The 15,170-nt window shown below is 54.0% G+C and overlaps 2 protein-coding genes across 2 annotated transcripts in view; one reads left to right on the top strand and one right to left on the bottom strand.

Moving 5' to 3' along the window:
* The window catches only part of LOC108494220 (GON-4-like protein), a 21,456-nt gene extending 8,267 nt beyond the window's left edge, over positions 1–13,189 (top strand). Inside the window, exons 8-21 of the mRNA XM_017808471.1 lie at positions 420–692; positions 1,438–1,554; positions 2,204–3,880; positions 5,211–5,457; positions 6,318–6,499; positions 7,107–7,304; positions 7,833–7,976; positions 8,520–8,663; positions 8,880–8,999; positions 9,158–9,271; positions 9,678–9,885; positions 10,898–11,585; positions 12,006–12,108; positions 12,658–13,189. Coding sequence (XP_017663960.1) covers positions 420–692; positions 1,438–1,554; positions 2,204–3,880; positions 5,211–5,457; positions 6,318–6,499; positions 7,107–7,304; positions 7,833–7,976; positions 8,520–8,663; positions 8,880–8,999; positions 9,158–9,271; positions 9,678–9,885; positions 10,898–11,585; positions 12,006–12,108; positions 12,658–12,807 — 4,365 coding nt within the window. The 3' untranslated portion in view covers positions 12,808–13,189. The remainder of the gene's footprint in view (positions 1–419; positions 693–1,437; positions 1,555–2,203; positions 3,881–5,210; positions 5,458–6,317; positions 6,500–7,106; positions 7,305–7,832; positions 7,977–8,519; positions 8,664–8,879; positions 9,000–9,157; positions 9,272–9,677; positions 9,886–10,897; positions 11,586–12,005; positions 12,109–12,657) is intronic.
* A 33-nt stretch (positions 13,190–13,222) lies between these two features.
* Positions 13,223–15,170, bottom strand: part of MSTO1 (misato 1, mitochondrial distribution and morphology regulator) — a 6,836-nt gene continuing 4,888 nt past the window's right edge. Inside the window, exons 7-11 of the mRNA XM_017808402.1 lie at positions 14,805–14,936; positions 14,506–14,693; positions 14,184–14,285; positions 13,962–14,092; positions 13,223–13,779 (exon numbers count right to left, since the gene is read on the bottom strand). Coding sequence (XP_017663891.1) covers positions 13,541–13,779; positions 13,962–14,092; positions 14,184–14,285; positions 14,506–14,693; positions 14,805–14,936 — 792 coding nt within the window. The 3' untranslated portion in view covers positions 13,223–13,540. The remainder of the gene's footprint in view (positions 13,780–13,961; positions 14,093–14,183; positions 14,286–14,505; positions 14,694–14,804; positions 14,937–15,170) is intronic.

Here is a 15,170-nt window from a genome sequence, read left to right as displayed (position 1 = left end):
AGGTGCTGGGATGGAATAAGTAGGTGCTGGGATGGAATAAGTAGGTGCTGGGATGGAATAAGTAGGTGCTGGAATGGAATAAGTAGGTGCTGGGATGGAATAAGGAGGTGCTGGGATGGAATAAGGAGGTGCTGGAATGGAATAAGTAGGTGCTGGGATGGAATAAGGAGGTGCTGGGATGGAATAAGCAGGTGGTGGGATGGAATAAGGAGGTGCTGGGATGGAATAAGTGGGTGCTGGGATGGAATAAGTAGGTGCTGGGATGGAATAAGTGGGTGCTGGGATGGAATAAGTAGGTGCTGGGATGGAATAAGTGGGTGCTGGGATGGAATAAGTAGGTGCTGGGTTGGAATAAGTGGGTGCTGGGATGGAATAAGGAGGTGCTGGGATGGAATAAGCAGGTGCTGGGATGGAATAAGCGGGTGCTGGGATGGAATTCCTGCTCCAGACGTTTGTGGAGGAGCATTTCCGGGGTGCAGATTTTGGGGAAGCGGCTGGAAGGCTTCTCACCCCCTGCCCTCCTTCTTTCCCCCCTGCCCAGTTTGTTGGCTCTGGGGCTGAAACATTTCGAGGGCACCGACTTCCCCAAGCCCCTGATCAGCAAATACCTCCTGCCCACCAAAACCGCCCACCAGCTCACGGTGAGGATCAAGAACCTCAACATGAACCGGGCCCCCGACAACATCATCAGGGTAAGGGCACGGCCACCTCGGTGGGCACGCCAGCAGGGAGGGGCTGGCTCTTCCAGGAGCCCTGGTTTTTGGGCTGGCACTTAGGAGAAAATGTCACCCCCTCGTTAGCAGCCAGGGGTTATTCCAGGAGGTTTTATCCCCTGGGATTTGCAAGTTGTTGGTTTGACTCTTTAGAGCCCAGCACGGTCCTGGTGCCACTGTTCTCTAAGTAATGCTGGTGAAAAATCATAAATACAAGCTTTTGAGTAGCAAAATGTAATAAATACAAGCTTTTGAGGAGCAAAATGTAATAAATACAAGCCTTAGAGGAGCAAAGGTGGAATAAATACAACCTTTAGAGGAGCAAAGGTGGAATAAATACAAGCTTTTGAGGAGCAAAAGTGTAATAAATACAACCTTTGAGGAGCAAAAGTGTAATAAGTACAACCTTTTGAGTAGCATAGAAGTGCTGCCTGCAGGTGAAGGTCCAGCAGGGCAATAATCCTGTCCCGCTGCTGGAGAGAGAGTAAGGACCAGAAACACTTAAACCAAGTTTTCCTGGACCTCATCTACGACCTCCTGCTTTCTCTGAGGGCAGCCAGGCTGGCCGAGAGCTCTGCTTCAGCCTTGGGGGTTGATTTTTCATGTTCCTGTGGGTAGAACCTTGTTAAAGGAGTGATGAGAATCACTTTATTGCACAGTCTCTCTCCCCCACCCCGCCCTGGACGGGTGGAATTGTCTGGAATTCCCTCCTGTCTCCTCACAGTACTACAAGAAGACAAAGCAGTTGCCTGTGCTGGTGAAGTGCTGCGAGGAAATCCAGCCCCACGAGTGGAAACCGCCTGTGGAGAGGGAAGAGCATCGCCTGCCCTTCTGGCTGAAGGTGCTTCTTCATCCCCTTCATGTTCTGCATCGCTGTTGGGTTGATTTCCTGTGGGTTTTCCTTGGTTTTCCTTGCATTTCTTGTGGGTTTTCCTTGCATTTCTTGTGGGTTTTCCTTTCTCTTGTGTGTTTTCCTCATGAGTTTTTCCCTTGGGTTTCCCCCAAGGAGTTGGAGGCCTGGAGGAGGACAAGCAGTGTCTGGGGAAGGAACCAGACTCAGATGCCATAAAATCCAGTTCTCCTGACCACCCACTGCTCCAGGGGGAATTTTCCTTCCCACAGAAATCCCACGTTTACTAAAGCAAACTTTGTGAAGCAATTTATTGTTATTTCTCTCAGGATCTCTCAATAATTTGGTGGTTTCTCTCAGGATCTCTCAATAATTTGGTGGTTTCTCTCAGGATCCCTCAATAATTTGGTGGTTTCTCTCAGGATCCCTCAATAATTTGGTTGTTTCTCTCAGGCTCTCAGAGTCTTTTAAAGGCTCATGAATTTAAAGCAATATTAAGCAACATAGAGCAGTATGAAGTAAACAAAAACCCACTTGCAAAGGCAAGTTGCTCTCTGTCCCCTTCTGTGGTGCTGTGGGAAGGTGGGAATACGGGAGCAGCCCGTAAATAACAAATCCTAATAAATCCTTGCTCCCTCAGGCGAGCTTGCCCTCCATCCAGGAGGAGCTGAAGCAGCTGGCAGAAGATGCCAAGGAGGCGCCGGGTTCGCCTGCTGCAGAGCCCGTCTTTTTGGGGGCAGGAAAGGAAACTTCAGACGCAGAGCACGAGGAGAAATACCCTCTGCTCATGCCCAAGGGGCTCGTCCTGACCCTGAAGCCCTTGGCCAACCGGTTCTCGCGGCGGGCGTGGAGGAGGCAGAGGTCCTCGGCCCTGAAGCCCGTCCTGATCCGCCCCAACCCCGGCCTGCAGCCCAACTCCAACGCTGTCAACATCCAGAAGGCTGTGAAGTTGTCCCAGTCGGAGGCTCCTCCCAGCAAAGTTCTGCTCCAGGTTCCTCAGCCGATCCAGCCGGCGCCGGTTGTCCCGGCGGTGCCGGGAGTGCAGCCCCTCAACGTCCCGGCGGTGGTGGGAGGTGGGGACGGCCTGGAATTCCAGAACGTTCTCCCCGCCGTGCCCCCGGACTCCAGACAAGCCTTCTCGGCTGCCGTGCCACCGGCTCTGGTGTCCTCGGACCCCGCCGCTCTCCAGCCCAAGCTGATGCTCCCGGCGCTGGCCGGGACCAAATCCCGCAGGCCGTGCGTGCGCAGGGGCTACCAGAGGAAAAAAGGGACCAAACCCGCCCCGCTGATCAAACCCTCCCCTCTGATCCAGCCGTCCCCCGTCATCCTGACCGTCCCCGCCACCACGGTGAAGGTGCTCAACATCGGCAACGGCTGCAACGTGATCCAGCCCCTCGGCACCGCCGTGGGCCGGGGCCCGCAGGCCATCCCGGTCACCACCCTGCTGGTGAACCCGGCCCCCTTCCCGTGTCCCTTGAACCAGCCCCTGGTGACCTCGTCCATCCCGTCCCTGATCGTCTCCCCGAGCCCCGTGGGTCTCTCGGCAGCGCCGGCCGTGGGTGAGGGCGAGGAGCAGCTGACCCTGGTCCCCACCGGGAGCGGCGGAGGCCGTGGGTACCCCACGGGAGAGCCCCAGGTGGAACCCCCGGAGCTCTGCGTTCCCCGCTCCTCCCTGTCCCCCCAGGGGGAACGTGGCACCAATCCTGCCCCTGCCCAGGACAAGGGGAGCGAGGGCGAGTGCTGGGCAGCGGGACAAGGGGACGGGAGCTCCGCGGAGCCGCTGCCCGTGGCGGAGCTGCTGCCTCGCCTGGAAGATCCGGGCGAGGCGGCGAAAACCCAGCCCGAAGAGCCCGGTGGGGCTCCCGGGGAGGCAAACCCGGGGCAGAAGAGGGCAGAAGAGGTGAAGGAGGAATTCCTGCTGGGCCTGGGCCAGGAGCTGAACGTGGAGGCCGCGTGTGCGAGGAAGGAGGAGAAGGAGAAGGGGGAGGAGGAAGGCCGGGCCCTGCAGTCGCCTCCCCGGGGGGAGCAGCAGAGCGAGGCGGCGGCTCCGGGGCCCCCGGGGAGCGGCGAGTCCCCCGGGAACCCCCCGTGCCCCGGCGAGGGCGAGGCCGAGTTCAGCAGCCCCCTGGGCCGGCCCGAGGACTCGTCCAGCATCGACGGCCAGTCCGTGGGCACCCCGGCGGGGCCCGAGGCCGCGGGGGACAGGGAGGGGCAGGAGGAGGAGGAGGAGGATGACTTCGATGATTTCACCCAGGATGAGGACGAGGAGATGTCATCGGCCTCCGAAGAGTCCGTTCTGTCAGTGCCGGAGCTCCAGGTAAAAACAAAACCTTTTAAAAGGCTCGCCGGTGGAACTGTGGGTGTCCTGAAACACCCCCTGGGCTCAGGGCACAACAGGTGGGAGTTCAGCTGGAAAGGTGGGATGAAAGCTCTGGAGTAACACTTCTGAAAAAAAATACATATATAAATAAATTGATTAATTAATTCATTGATTGGTAACAGCCACCACAAACCCCAGGCCCCAAGAGCCTCCCCCTTCCCGGTACCTTCCACCAGGGATGAGGGGAAGCTTTGGGAGAGGGACATGTTTTTGTGCTAAATTGTGACACTTCAGGAGGGAAATAAATAAAAAAATAGACAGATAGATAAAATAATTAATTAATTAACTAATAACAGCCACCACAAACCCCCAGGCCCCAAGAACCCCCCTTTCCCAATACCTTCTGCCAGGGATGGGGGCAAGCTTTGGGAAAGGGGCCTGTTTTCACTTCAGGAGGGAAATAAATAAAAAGCTAGATACATAGATAGGTAGATAAAATAATTAATTAATTAACTAATAAAAGCCTCCACAAACCCCCAGGACCCAAAGCCACCCTCCCCTTCCTGGTACCTTCCACCAGGGATGAGGGGAAGCTTTGGGAAAGGGGCCTGTTTTTATGCTAAACTGTGACACTTCAGGAGGGAAATAAATAAAAAAATAGATACATAGATAGATAGATAGACAGATAAAATAATTAATTAATTAACTAATAACAGCCTGCACAAACCCCCAGGCCCCAAGAGCCCCCCTTTCCCAATGCCTTCCACCAGGGATGGGGGGAAGCTTTGGGAAAGGGGCCTGTTCTCGTGCTAAACTGTGACACTTCAGAGGGAAATAAATAAAAATATAGACAGATAGACAGACAGACAGATAGATACCTTGGCATCGTGCTGTTCACAGAGGAATTGGACACCAGGTTTTCCTGAGCAGATTTCAAGTCCAAAGCTGAGGGAGGGTATTGAAAATACACAGATTTAAACTCCTCAGCGAGGCTGCTCTTTAACAAGAAGTGCTTCGAGTGACAGTTTATTTTCCAGGTCACAGTTCCAGCAGGCCTGTAAGAGCCAAGATTGACCCTTGTGGAATCCCACCTCTAACTCAAGGCCTGACCTGCTGAATGGCAGAGTCTGAAATTTTAATTTTTCGCAGTAAAAAAAAAAAACCCCGGGCGGCTCTGGAGGGTTTTGAATTCTGTTCCTTCCTGGAATTTTGGGCAGATGCTGGTCTGTGAAGTTGGCTCTTGGAATCGTGGTGCAGGGAGGGGGTTACTGAAGGATATTTAAACAGTAAAATTAAACAATGTGATGTTCTGTCATTGCTTTCTAAGGAGACCATGGAAAAACTCACTTGGCTCGCAACAGAGAGACGTCTGAGCCAGGAGGGGGATTCCGAAGAGGAGAATTCCCAGGAAGAGAACTCTGAGCCTGAGGAAGAGGAGGAGGAGGAAGGGGAAGGGATAGAGAGTTTACAGAAGGACGATGAAACGTGTGGAGATACCTCAGAGGAGCCCAAATCTGCCTTCACGCTGGCAAAGGCAGCTTCCCCCCAGGTGGAGACCCACAGGATTCCAGCAGGTGAGGGCTGGGGGTTTGCTGGGAGCTGCTCTTCCATGGAAAGCAGGAGCTTTCAATGAAATTAAACCCTTCCTGGTTTGATTTCACTGAGTGTGTCTGAGCTCTGGGCTGCTTTTAACCTGGAACTGCAATTCTGTGACTCAGTCCCAGCCCTGTGAAATCAGGGCCCACGGAGGTCCTGGCACGTGTGAGCCGGGGGCCCTCGGTCCATCTGAAAGTGTTTGTGCCTCAAAAACCTGCAGGCAGATTTGGGGTTTTGTGTCAGCTCCTACCCAGTTGTAAGAACAACATTAAACAGCCAAATCTTTGCTGAGCTGGGTTTTGTGTGATGGGGAAAAAGAAATGAAACAAAACAACAGCTCGACAGACTCCAGCAAAGTGGGAGATGAACTCGAGGAGTTGGACCTCAGCCCATTAAACCAACAGATTCCTGAGGCTAAAGCCATAAAAATCTTGATGTAACACCTCTTAGTACCCTGTTTCCTTCCTTACTGTGTGTGATTTTAGCTCTGTTGTGTAAATAATGAGCTAAAAGAGTCATTTGCAGAGCGAACAGCCAGCTCTGATGCTCTTCTTGTATCTCTGTCCCCCCCATGATTGCTCTGCCCTGGAGTGCAGGACTCTGGTGGGTTTTGGCAGGTTGGAGCTGAGGAACAGCTCGTGGATGTATCCAGAGGTTTCTCCTGTCAGATGCTGTGAAAACAAAGGGGCAGTTTAAGGTTTTGGCCAGCCTGACTCCTGGGAACTGTGTTGCCCCTGCACTTCCAGGGGAGACAGGGACTCACCACTGGCTCTGGAAGCTGCCTTTCTGTTGGAATGTTGCCCTGTGTGCCACCAACTCACCCTGTGCTCCCTCCCAGGAGAGAACCTGAAGGCCCCTGGGAAGGGCAGGAGCTCCCACAGGACCAGGAACAAGCGGGGCCGGGCCCGGGCCAGCAAAGACACCTCGAAGCTGCTGCTGCTGTATGATGAGGACATCCTGGAGAGGGATCCCCTGAGGGAGCAGAAGGACCTGGCCTTTGCCCAGGCCTACCTGACCAGGGTAAGGGACACTGGGGGTGCCCTGGCACAGAACTGAGCCCCGGCTCTGCCAGGTCCAACTGGGAGCACTGGGGTGGGGTTGTTTCTCCTCACACCCCCCGTGTGTGACCCTTCACTTCCCAAACTCTCTCTGTCCTGACCTGTGGGTTTTCTTGCTTTCTGTCCTGTGTGGGGGAGGTGGGAGTGAAGGATTTGAGGACTCCACAGCACCAGACCCCTCTGAGCTTGGGAGCTCTGTGGTCCTGCTTGAGTTCCCCTCTCCCGGGAGCAGTTCAGGTTTATCCTTAAGGAAGAGTTGGCTCAACAAAACTGGAAGCACTGTGTTAGTTCTGGGTAGGAGGAGATCAAAGATTACCAGGGTACAGGAATTTAGGAAGAAATCCTTCCCTGTGAGGGTCGAGAGGCCCTGGCACAGGTTTCCCAGAGAAGCTGTGGCTGCCCCTGGATCCCTGGGAGTGTCCAAGGCCAGGTTGGAGCAGCCTGATCTAATGGGAGGTGTCCCTGCCCATGGCAGAGAGGTGAAATGAGCTGATCCCTTCCAGCACAAGGTATTCCATGATTAACTTGTTTCCTTCCTGGGTGTCACCGAGTCCTGTTGCTCCTTCCAGGTCCGTGAGACGCTGCAGCACATCCCGGGGAAATACGAAGACTTTCTCCGTGTCATCTACGAGTTTGAGATCAGCACAGACAAGAGGACAGCTGTGGATCTCTACTCCACCCTGCAGAAGCTGCTGCACGACTGGCCCCAGCTCCTCACAGACTTTGCTGCCTTCCTCTTGCCAGAGCAAGCTTTGGAGTGTGGGCTGGTAGGTGGGAAGGAGAGGAGGAGACTGGATTTTAAACAACCTGAATGGCTGTGGGAGTGAAAGGATAAAGAGCTCTTCCCAGGGCAGGGGGCTGGGAAATCACTGGCTGGTTTCTCAGTCAGAATTGGGAGGTTTGGTGTGGGTTGTGAGTCTCCTGCTTGGGGTGACTGGGGGAGCCTTTCCCGGTTCCACCAGGGACGACGTGCAGACCCAGCAAACCGTGGTTCCCTGGCCTCCAGGTCAGCCTTGCACTGGTCAAATAGAGGGTTTCACCTCTTCCATTCTCTCTGAGAATGTCCAGTCCCTGTTGTGTGTGCAGGTGGTTGGAGCAGAACTTTCTAGCTGGTGTAATATCGATCACACGAAGCGTTTCTCCTCCTCCGAGGCCCCCCAGATTTGCCCCCCCAGGAGCATCAATGCCATGGAAAACAAAGACCAGGGCAGGGATTTTATGGCTCATTTAAGCCAGCTCAAGGTGTTTGGGAGCGTGTTCTTGGCCGTGAGGGTGACTGGGTTTGGTTTGTGCAGTTTGAGGAGCAGCAAGCCTTCGAGAAGAGCCGCAAGTTCCTCCGGCAGCTGGAGATCTGCTTCGCTGAGAACCCTGCCCACCACCAGAAGATCATCAAGGTCCTGCAGAGCTGTGCAGACTGTCTGCCCCAGGAGATTGCAGAGGTAACCAGGTGTCCCCTTTCTGCCAGAACCCTGAGGGTGATTCCAGCCTGGCTCCCTGTCCCCATGTGCAGCAGTTTGGGGGCACAGCTCAGTCCATAGAACCATAGAATGGGTTGGGTTGGGAGGCACCTTAAGGCTCCTCCTGTTCCACCCCCTGCCCTGGGAAAGGACACCTTCCACTGGACCAATCCCCCCTGGCCTTGGATTCCAGGAGAACTGGAGCTGCCTCTTCAAGGGGCTGCCCAGTTGATGCTCTGCCTGTCTCCTCCCTCCCACCTCACCTTTGTCACCTTGTAGGTGAGATTTTTAGCTTGGTGCCTCCTCCAGAGTCTGTCTGGAATTCTGGAGGGGCAATTCCATGCTGATTTGCTGGCTGGGTGTGGAATGACCTCAGAATACTCAGGAAGCAGTTGCAGTGCAAGCACAGGCGTCCACGTTGGAGGCTTAACGAGCCTTTGATGCTCCACTTGCTTTGAGAATCCTCCAGAGGGCAAGGTGATGACATGGAACAAGACTCATTTCCTCTGGGTTTCTCTCCTCCAGCTGAAGACCCAAATGTGGCAGCTGCTGAAGGGCCACGACCACCTGCAGGACGAGTTCTCTGTCTTCTTCGACCACCTCCGGCCCTCAGCCAGCAGGATGGGAGACTTCGAGGAGATCAACTGGACAGAGGAGAAGGAATACGAGGTGCAGCAATCTTTTCTAAGGCCAGAAAGGGTAAAAGCAGAGATGGGAGACGGGTTTGAACGGGGAGAACTCAAGCAGGGGCTGCAGCTCCAGGGAGGGGGAAGCGGTGGGGTGGGAGAGAAGAGTTAGAAGGGAACTCTTCTGATCTTTGGACAGGATTTGTGTCTCCGGGGAAAACAAAGCTGGGAGCAGTGATGTGTGTTTGTTTTCTTGCAGTTTGATGGGTTTGAAGAGGTGTCTTTGCCAGATGTGGAGGAGGAGGATGAGCCACCCAAGATCCACGGGGCCGCGAGGAGCAAGAAGAGGAAGGAGATGGGGGGCCAACACAACGACAAGGTGGGGCTGGGGGGCCTCACTGCGGGCTCTGAGCTGGGGAATGGCCATGGGGAGAGGTTGGGGGGCATGATAAGAGCCTCCCAAGGGGGCTGGAGTGCTCCTGGTGTGCTTTGCTTGCCAGCAGCAGCATCCCTTCAGTGTCCGTGTGTCTGTTCCAGGAGGTCGAGTGGGTGGAGGGGATGAAGGAGTGTCCCTGTTCCTGCCACGAGGGGAGCAGTGACCCCAAGCTCAAGAAAAGCAAGAGGAGGAGCTGCAGCCACTGTAGCAGCAAGGTCAGTGGGCAGGTCAGGGATGATCCCAAATAATGGCACGAGGAAGGAGGTCAATCCCGAGGTGTCCAGCAGTGTCTCCCTCCCTGGAGCTCTGCCCAGCCCTCTCCCACCTCTCTCCTCCTCACTTCCCTGCTGCCCCTCCTTGCTGTGCCAAATGATGTCATTTTTGATGTTCTTTTGGGTTAAGAACAAGCTTTTTGAGTGGAAGATGCTGGTGTGGCCACTGTGTGAAAACCTGTGCCTGCTAATAACAACAACAACAACAACAATAATAATAGTAATAATAATAATAATGATAACAAACACAGTGCCAAAGTGAAGCCTTTGGCAGGGCCAGGAATGCTTGGGAAGCAGAGTTTGGGATGGACAGGCCATGGTGTGACTGTGCCTCTGGGTTGGTCTGCAGGTGTGTGACAGCAAGTTTTACAAAAGTAAGGATTCTCAAGAGCTGAGTGCGAGCCTGGCCCAGCAGGAGTCGAGTCCTCAGGCGGAAGGGAAGGATTCTGGGATGTCCAGGGAACCTGCAGAAGAAATCCTGGAGAGCAGGGATGAGGGGGAGGATGTCCAGGGCAGAACCAGACCTGCTCCCAGGAAGGTGGACTCTGTGTCTGCAGGTGGGTGCCAGTCTTGTGCCCAGCCAGGTGTGGGACCCTCCCCTCACACAGGTGAGCAGGGGTGCACATTTATTGGGAATAATGAGAATTTCTGATCATCTTATTTCATTTTTTTTTTTTTACTCTTGTGGTTTTTTTACTCTTGTGTACTGCTGAGCATTCCCTCCAACAAAACCTTCCCTGCCTGGGGAATATTCCCCTTTTTTCACCAGGGTTGGTCCAGTTCAGCTCCTCTTGCCAGGGTACCAGTCCAGCCCCCAGTACTGCCCATCCATGGCACTGGTTCTTTCCCAGTTTCCATCTGAGCACAGCAATTCAAACCCACCCTCTCTAAATCTGCCCTTTAAATGGTGGTGCTTGTTTTTCCCTCAGTCTGGTACTGAAGAAAATATATTTGTATATATTTAAATATATTTTTATATATATTTATATTTGTCTGTATATTTATGTATATTTTTATATAAATAACAATATATAAATATATTAAATATATAAATAATTATTAAAATAATAATAAATATAAATATATATAAAATATGTGTTTATCCACAATTATTGGATAAATATATAAACAGCTCCAGGGGGATCTTTTCCTCCCCCAGGTGCCAGATCCAAGTTTGTGCTGCTGTTGGGGGCAGCACAGAGTGAAATGCAGGTTGAAATGTTGGTTTAAATGTGGTGCAGCCTCGTGGCTGGGTTTGTAACCGGGGTGCCAAGAGCTGCCCTTTCCCTGCAGGGTTTTGCTCTGGGCAGGGCACTCGAGGTTTCTGTGTCTCCATCACTTCCCACAGTTGTGGTAACTCACAGTGGTGAAGAACATTGACTGTAGATGGTCTTCTTTGAGGCAGAGGTGCAGGTAGAATAACAAATAACAGAGCTGCTCCCAAACTGGTCTCATTTGCAGCCTTAGGCTCTAAAATAAAAACCTCTTTAAAAGCCAAGGGATCAAAGCCTGCAGGAGGTTTTTTTCTTGCTGATGCTTTTATCTCACCTCGTTTGGGTTTCTCCTCAGGATCTCCCCTGGAAGGAAGAGTTGCCTCCAGCAGGCACGGAGCTGGTGACAGACCTGCCCCTCCTGGTGCTCAGGTGGCAGAAGGTGCCAGTGCTGGGGTGGAAGGTGCCCAGGACAGAGACTCTGCTGCCACCAGCCCCAGAGGGACCCAGCTGCCAAAAGCTGCTCTGAAACTACCTCAAGAAACCAAAGACACTGTGGGGAGTGAGGGACTGACCCAGCAGCCTGGAGGGGATGGGGATGGTTCCCTGGGGCCGGGCAGGGATCTGCTGCTGCCTCCTCCCTCTGCTGCAGCCACGGGGCCACCAGGACCTCAGTCCTGCTGCTGCCAGAGCCCAGGGCAGAGCCAGGGGCCAGAGAGCCTCAGGGGGCCTGGCCCTGCCTCCCAACCAGCTGGGGAAGGACTTGAGGGGCCACCTTTGCCTCCGGAGGGCAGAGCTGAAGCCGGGCAGGGCTGGGTGCCGGCGGGTGGCAAAGCTGGCACAGCCTGCCCTGGGGACGTTCCCCCCGAGGGCAGAACGGAGGGAAGGGCAAACAGCTGCCTCCAGGGGCATCAGCAGCCCGAGCAGCCCGAGCCCAGGGTGGTTCCAGCCCTGGAGGAGCAGCAGCAGAAGGTCACCGAGGCCACCGTGTGTGCCAAGAACAGCAAGGTCAGCTCCACCGGGGAGAAGGTCGTGCTCTGGACCAGGTACTTCTGCCTGCCCTGCCCTTCCTGCCTTCAGCTCTCCCATTGCAGAGGATCCTTTCCTTTCCTGTTGTATTCCCATTTTCTGCTGTGTCCTGCCCCCTCTTGTTCAGTGTTCCTGCCTCGTTTCCTCCGACCAGTCCATCAGAGCTCCGTCCTCCCCTGTTACTGGAGCACTTCAGCCTGGGAAAGGATCTTTTTTCTCCTTCAAAAAACGACTTAAAACAGCTAAAAACACAAAAACACCCTAAAGGCAGCTCTGCTTAGAGATGGGTCCTGTGAGGGGAGGTGGCAGGAGGGGTGAAGGGATCCCTCACCCAGGGAATTGTTCTCCTGAACCGGGAACAGGCTTTGTGTGGGGAAGGGGGAGCTGGAATTCCATGGCTGGTTTTTTGGGCTGTTTTACAGCTGCTTGTTTTGCAGGGAGGCTGACAGGGTCATCCTCACCACCTGCCAGGAGAAAGGAGCCCACCTGGACACCTTCCATGCCATCTCCCAGAAACTGGGCAACAAGACGGCGAGTGAGGTGAGGGCTTGGCATGGGAGAGCTCCCAGGGGATGGGGAGGGGGCTGGAAAGGAAGGAAAGGGGGGGGAGGGTGCTGTTCATACAAAGCCTCCCTCCCAAACTTAAATTTGATGAAAAAATCATCCCAGCTGCAAATAAAAAAAAAAAAAAATCAAAACCAAAACAAACCCTGGAGCCAGAAATCCTGAGGTGTTTGAGCCTCCCGTTTGGTACCAGGGTTGTTTCAGTGGCTGCTGCTCAGGTCTTCAGCCTCCTCCTCCTCCTCCATAAAGAATCTGCCTGGTTTTGCCTCTGAATCTTCCCAAACTGCCAGATTTTACCTGCAAACCAGTAGAATGTAACTGTTCTTCCAGAGAGAACAACAACCTGCTGCTCTTGCATTTCTCTTTTCCTTTATGACCGAACCTCGCATGAAATGTCTCTGTGGTATTTTTATATACATATATATTTTAAAACATTCCAAAACACCCCGAGCTTTGAAACACGGAATCCCAGTTCTGTGACACCTCTCAGGCCGCTGCTCACGTCGGGTTCCCCTCGTTCCTCAGGTGTCCCACAGGTTCAGGGAGCTGATGAGGCTCTTCCACACGTCCTGCGACGGGAGCTCCGAGGATGAGGAGGATGCAACAAGCACCAGCAACACGGACCAGCTGTCAGATAAAGATCTCCTGCTCTCTGAGGAGGAACCTGATGACTGAGGTGGTAAACTACTGACTTGCCCCAGAAGAAGTTTGCTTGTTTTTTGCCAGTTTGCTGCTAGACAGGTGCTGTGGGAAAATGTTTGCACAGGTATTATGACGGCGCCTTCCCGGGTTTTTGTTCACTTTTCCTGCTCCACTTCTGATGAGCTGCACTGCCAGCCTGTACCAAACTGGAGGCACCAAGAGAGGTGTCGGGGTGAGAATGTTCTCCAGAACCTCCCTGGGGAGCTTCAGCAGAGAAACAGCAGAGCTGGGGCTTGGGGACACTCGCCTGGCCTGGGAGGGGAAGGTTGGGCACAGCAGCTTTGGACCAGAACGTGTAAATATTGTACCCTAAGATGTCAGTTTTCTCGTGGAAAGAACACAGGACTTTTTCTAAGTTCTCCCCTTGTGTTGATTGTATGTGAGAAAGTTACAGTCTGAGCTCTCTTATTTATTGTGTGGGTTTATTTCAATGGGGCAGAGCAAATCCACTTTGCACAGTTATAAAAAACCAAACAAAAAACCAAACAAACAACCCCAAACATACAAAAACAGCCCCCCCAAAAGCAGCTTTCCTCCTCTACAACACAGCTGTGAGTAGCTGGAGAATTTAAGCCAGCCTTTGTAAGGGGATTTTGGTGAAATGAGAAGGAAGCAGCAGCTGGAGCGTCCCCAAAGCCATTCCCTTGATTCCCAAAGTGACCTTAAAGAGGCTCCCACTCCCTCTGTCCCCGGGAATAAAGGTGGGTTAGTCTGAATCCGCCTCCTCCTCGGAGCCATCCCCCCCAAACCCCGTTTCATAGCACTGGGACAGAGTCTTCAGCTCCTCCAGGGCCTGCTGGAAGTCGTCCTGTTCCAGCCCGGCCGTGAAGAAGCTGCTCCAGCGCCGCACGTTCCGCGCCCGCAGGTCCCGCCAGAGGCCCGAGAGCAGCTGGTGCAGGACAGGGGAGGCCTGCAGGGCTGCCAGCACGGGGATGCTCTGCACAGCTGGGGGGACACACCAACAGCTGGGGTTAAACAGCCCCCGAAATCCGGGGCCTGGCCCCGTTCCCCTTCACCTCGGCGTAAAGAGCCGCTCGACACTCGTAACTCGTGCCCTGCAAACCCTCCAGGGTGGGGTGGGGTTGGTGTTGTTTTAGTGGGTTGTGTTTAGTGGTGTTGTTTTTTACCTCTGTTGGGCCCTGCCGAGGAGTGACCCGGAGCTTTGTCCTGGAGGAAGCCTTGTCTGGTCAGGAGAGGAGAGAAGAACTGGGGGAAGGGAGGTCGGGTGTCGCAGGGCTGCTGGAGCACGTGGGCTGTGCTGGGGGGGTACAGGGGAATAAAGTTACCCCAAAATGCCCTCAAAACTGTTCCCTGGTCTAAACCAACCCCCCCCACCCACCTGTACCCACCTGAAGGAGCCTGGGAAGTGGGTGTGAAGGTAGTGCTGGAGCATCTCCTCAGGGCTCTCACAGCCCTGCAGGGGCGGCCGGGGCTGCTGTCCCAGGGAGCTGCTGCAAAGGAAACCAAATCAGGGCTTTCCAGGCTGAAAACGCCACTGACTCAGCTGCTCTTTAGCTGTTTTTGCTCTAAAATTAAACTGGCTCAGTCACTAGACTGCTCCTCCATCCAGCTCCTCTCCGGAGGGAGGGGTTTGGGATGACTCCTGGGAGGAATCCCCGCTGGCAGAGCCGCAGTTCCGAGGGCAGAGGTGCAGTTCAGAGGCTGATTTACCTGCTGGGCCTTTCTTTGCAAACTCCTCGGAGCACAACAGACTGAGCAAAACAGCAGCTGACCTTTTGCTCCCTCCAGGAGGACAGGAGGAGCTTCCAGGGCACGTCCTGCTGGTGGGCACTTAAAATCTCTGGGAGCGAGGAGCCAGGAAAGGCAGGGAAGGGGAGAGACGCCCACGCAGCCACAACCTGGATCGGGGGGGAAAACAGCCTGGAACACACTCCTGGAAGGGCAGAACAGCATCCCCTGCCTGCAGCAGAGCTGGAGGGATCAGGGGTGGCTGGTTTTGGTGTCCTCACCTTCCTCCCAGAGAAGGTGAGGGAGTCAGCAAAGTGCACCATGGAGCCCTGGGACGAGCAGAGCCGGTAGGGAACCGTGAGGGTGTCGAGTGCTGCTGCCAGAATTGCACTGCTGTGGTAGTTCAGGGATGCCTGGGAGGAGAAAAAGGGGGACAGTCACAGGACAAGTCCCAGTCACCAGTTCCTTAACCCAGTTTTGTGTATTTAACTTAAGTGTGCCCTTGAAAAAGGTGTTTAATGGTTATTGCAGGGTCGGGATAAGGAGAAAGTGTGTAACAGTTATTCCAGGTTTGGGATAAGGAATCTGTAACAGTTATTCCAGGTTTGGGATAAGGAGTCTGTGTAACAGTCCTGGTTTGGGATAAG

This window comes from Lepidothrix coronata, unplaced genomic scaffold, assembly GCF_001604755.1.
Source record: "Lepidothrix coronata isolate B3197 unplaced genomic scaffold, Lepidothrix_coronata-1.0 Scaffold23, whole genome shotgun sequence".
NCBI classification, from domain to species: domain Eukaryota; kingdom Metazoa; phylum Chordata; class Aves; order Passeriformes; family Pipridae; genus Lepidothrix; species Lepidothrix coronata.
The sequence above is the reverse complement of the archived record's forward strand: the minus strand, read 5'-3'. Positions and strand labels throughout refer to the sequence as shown.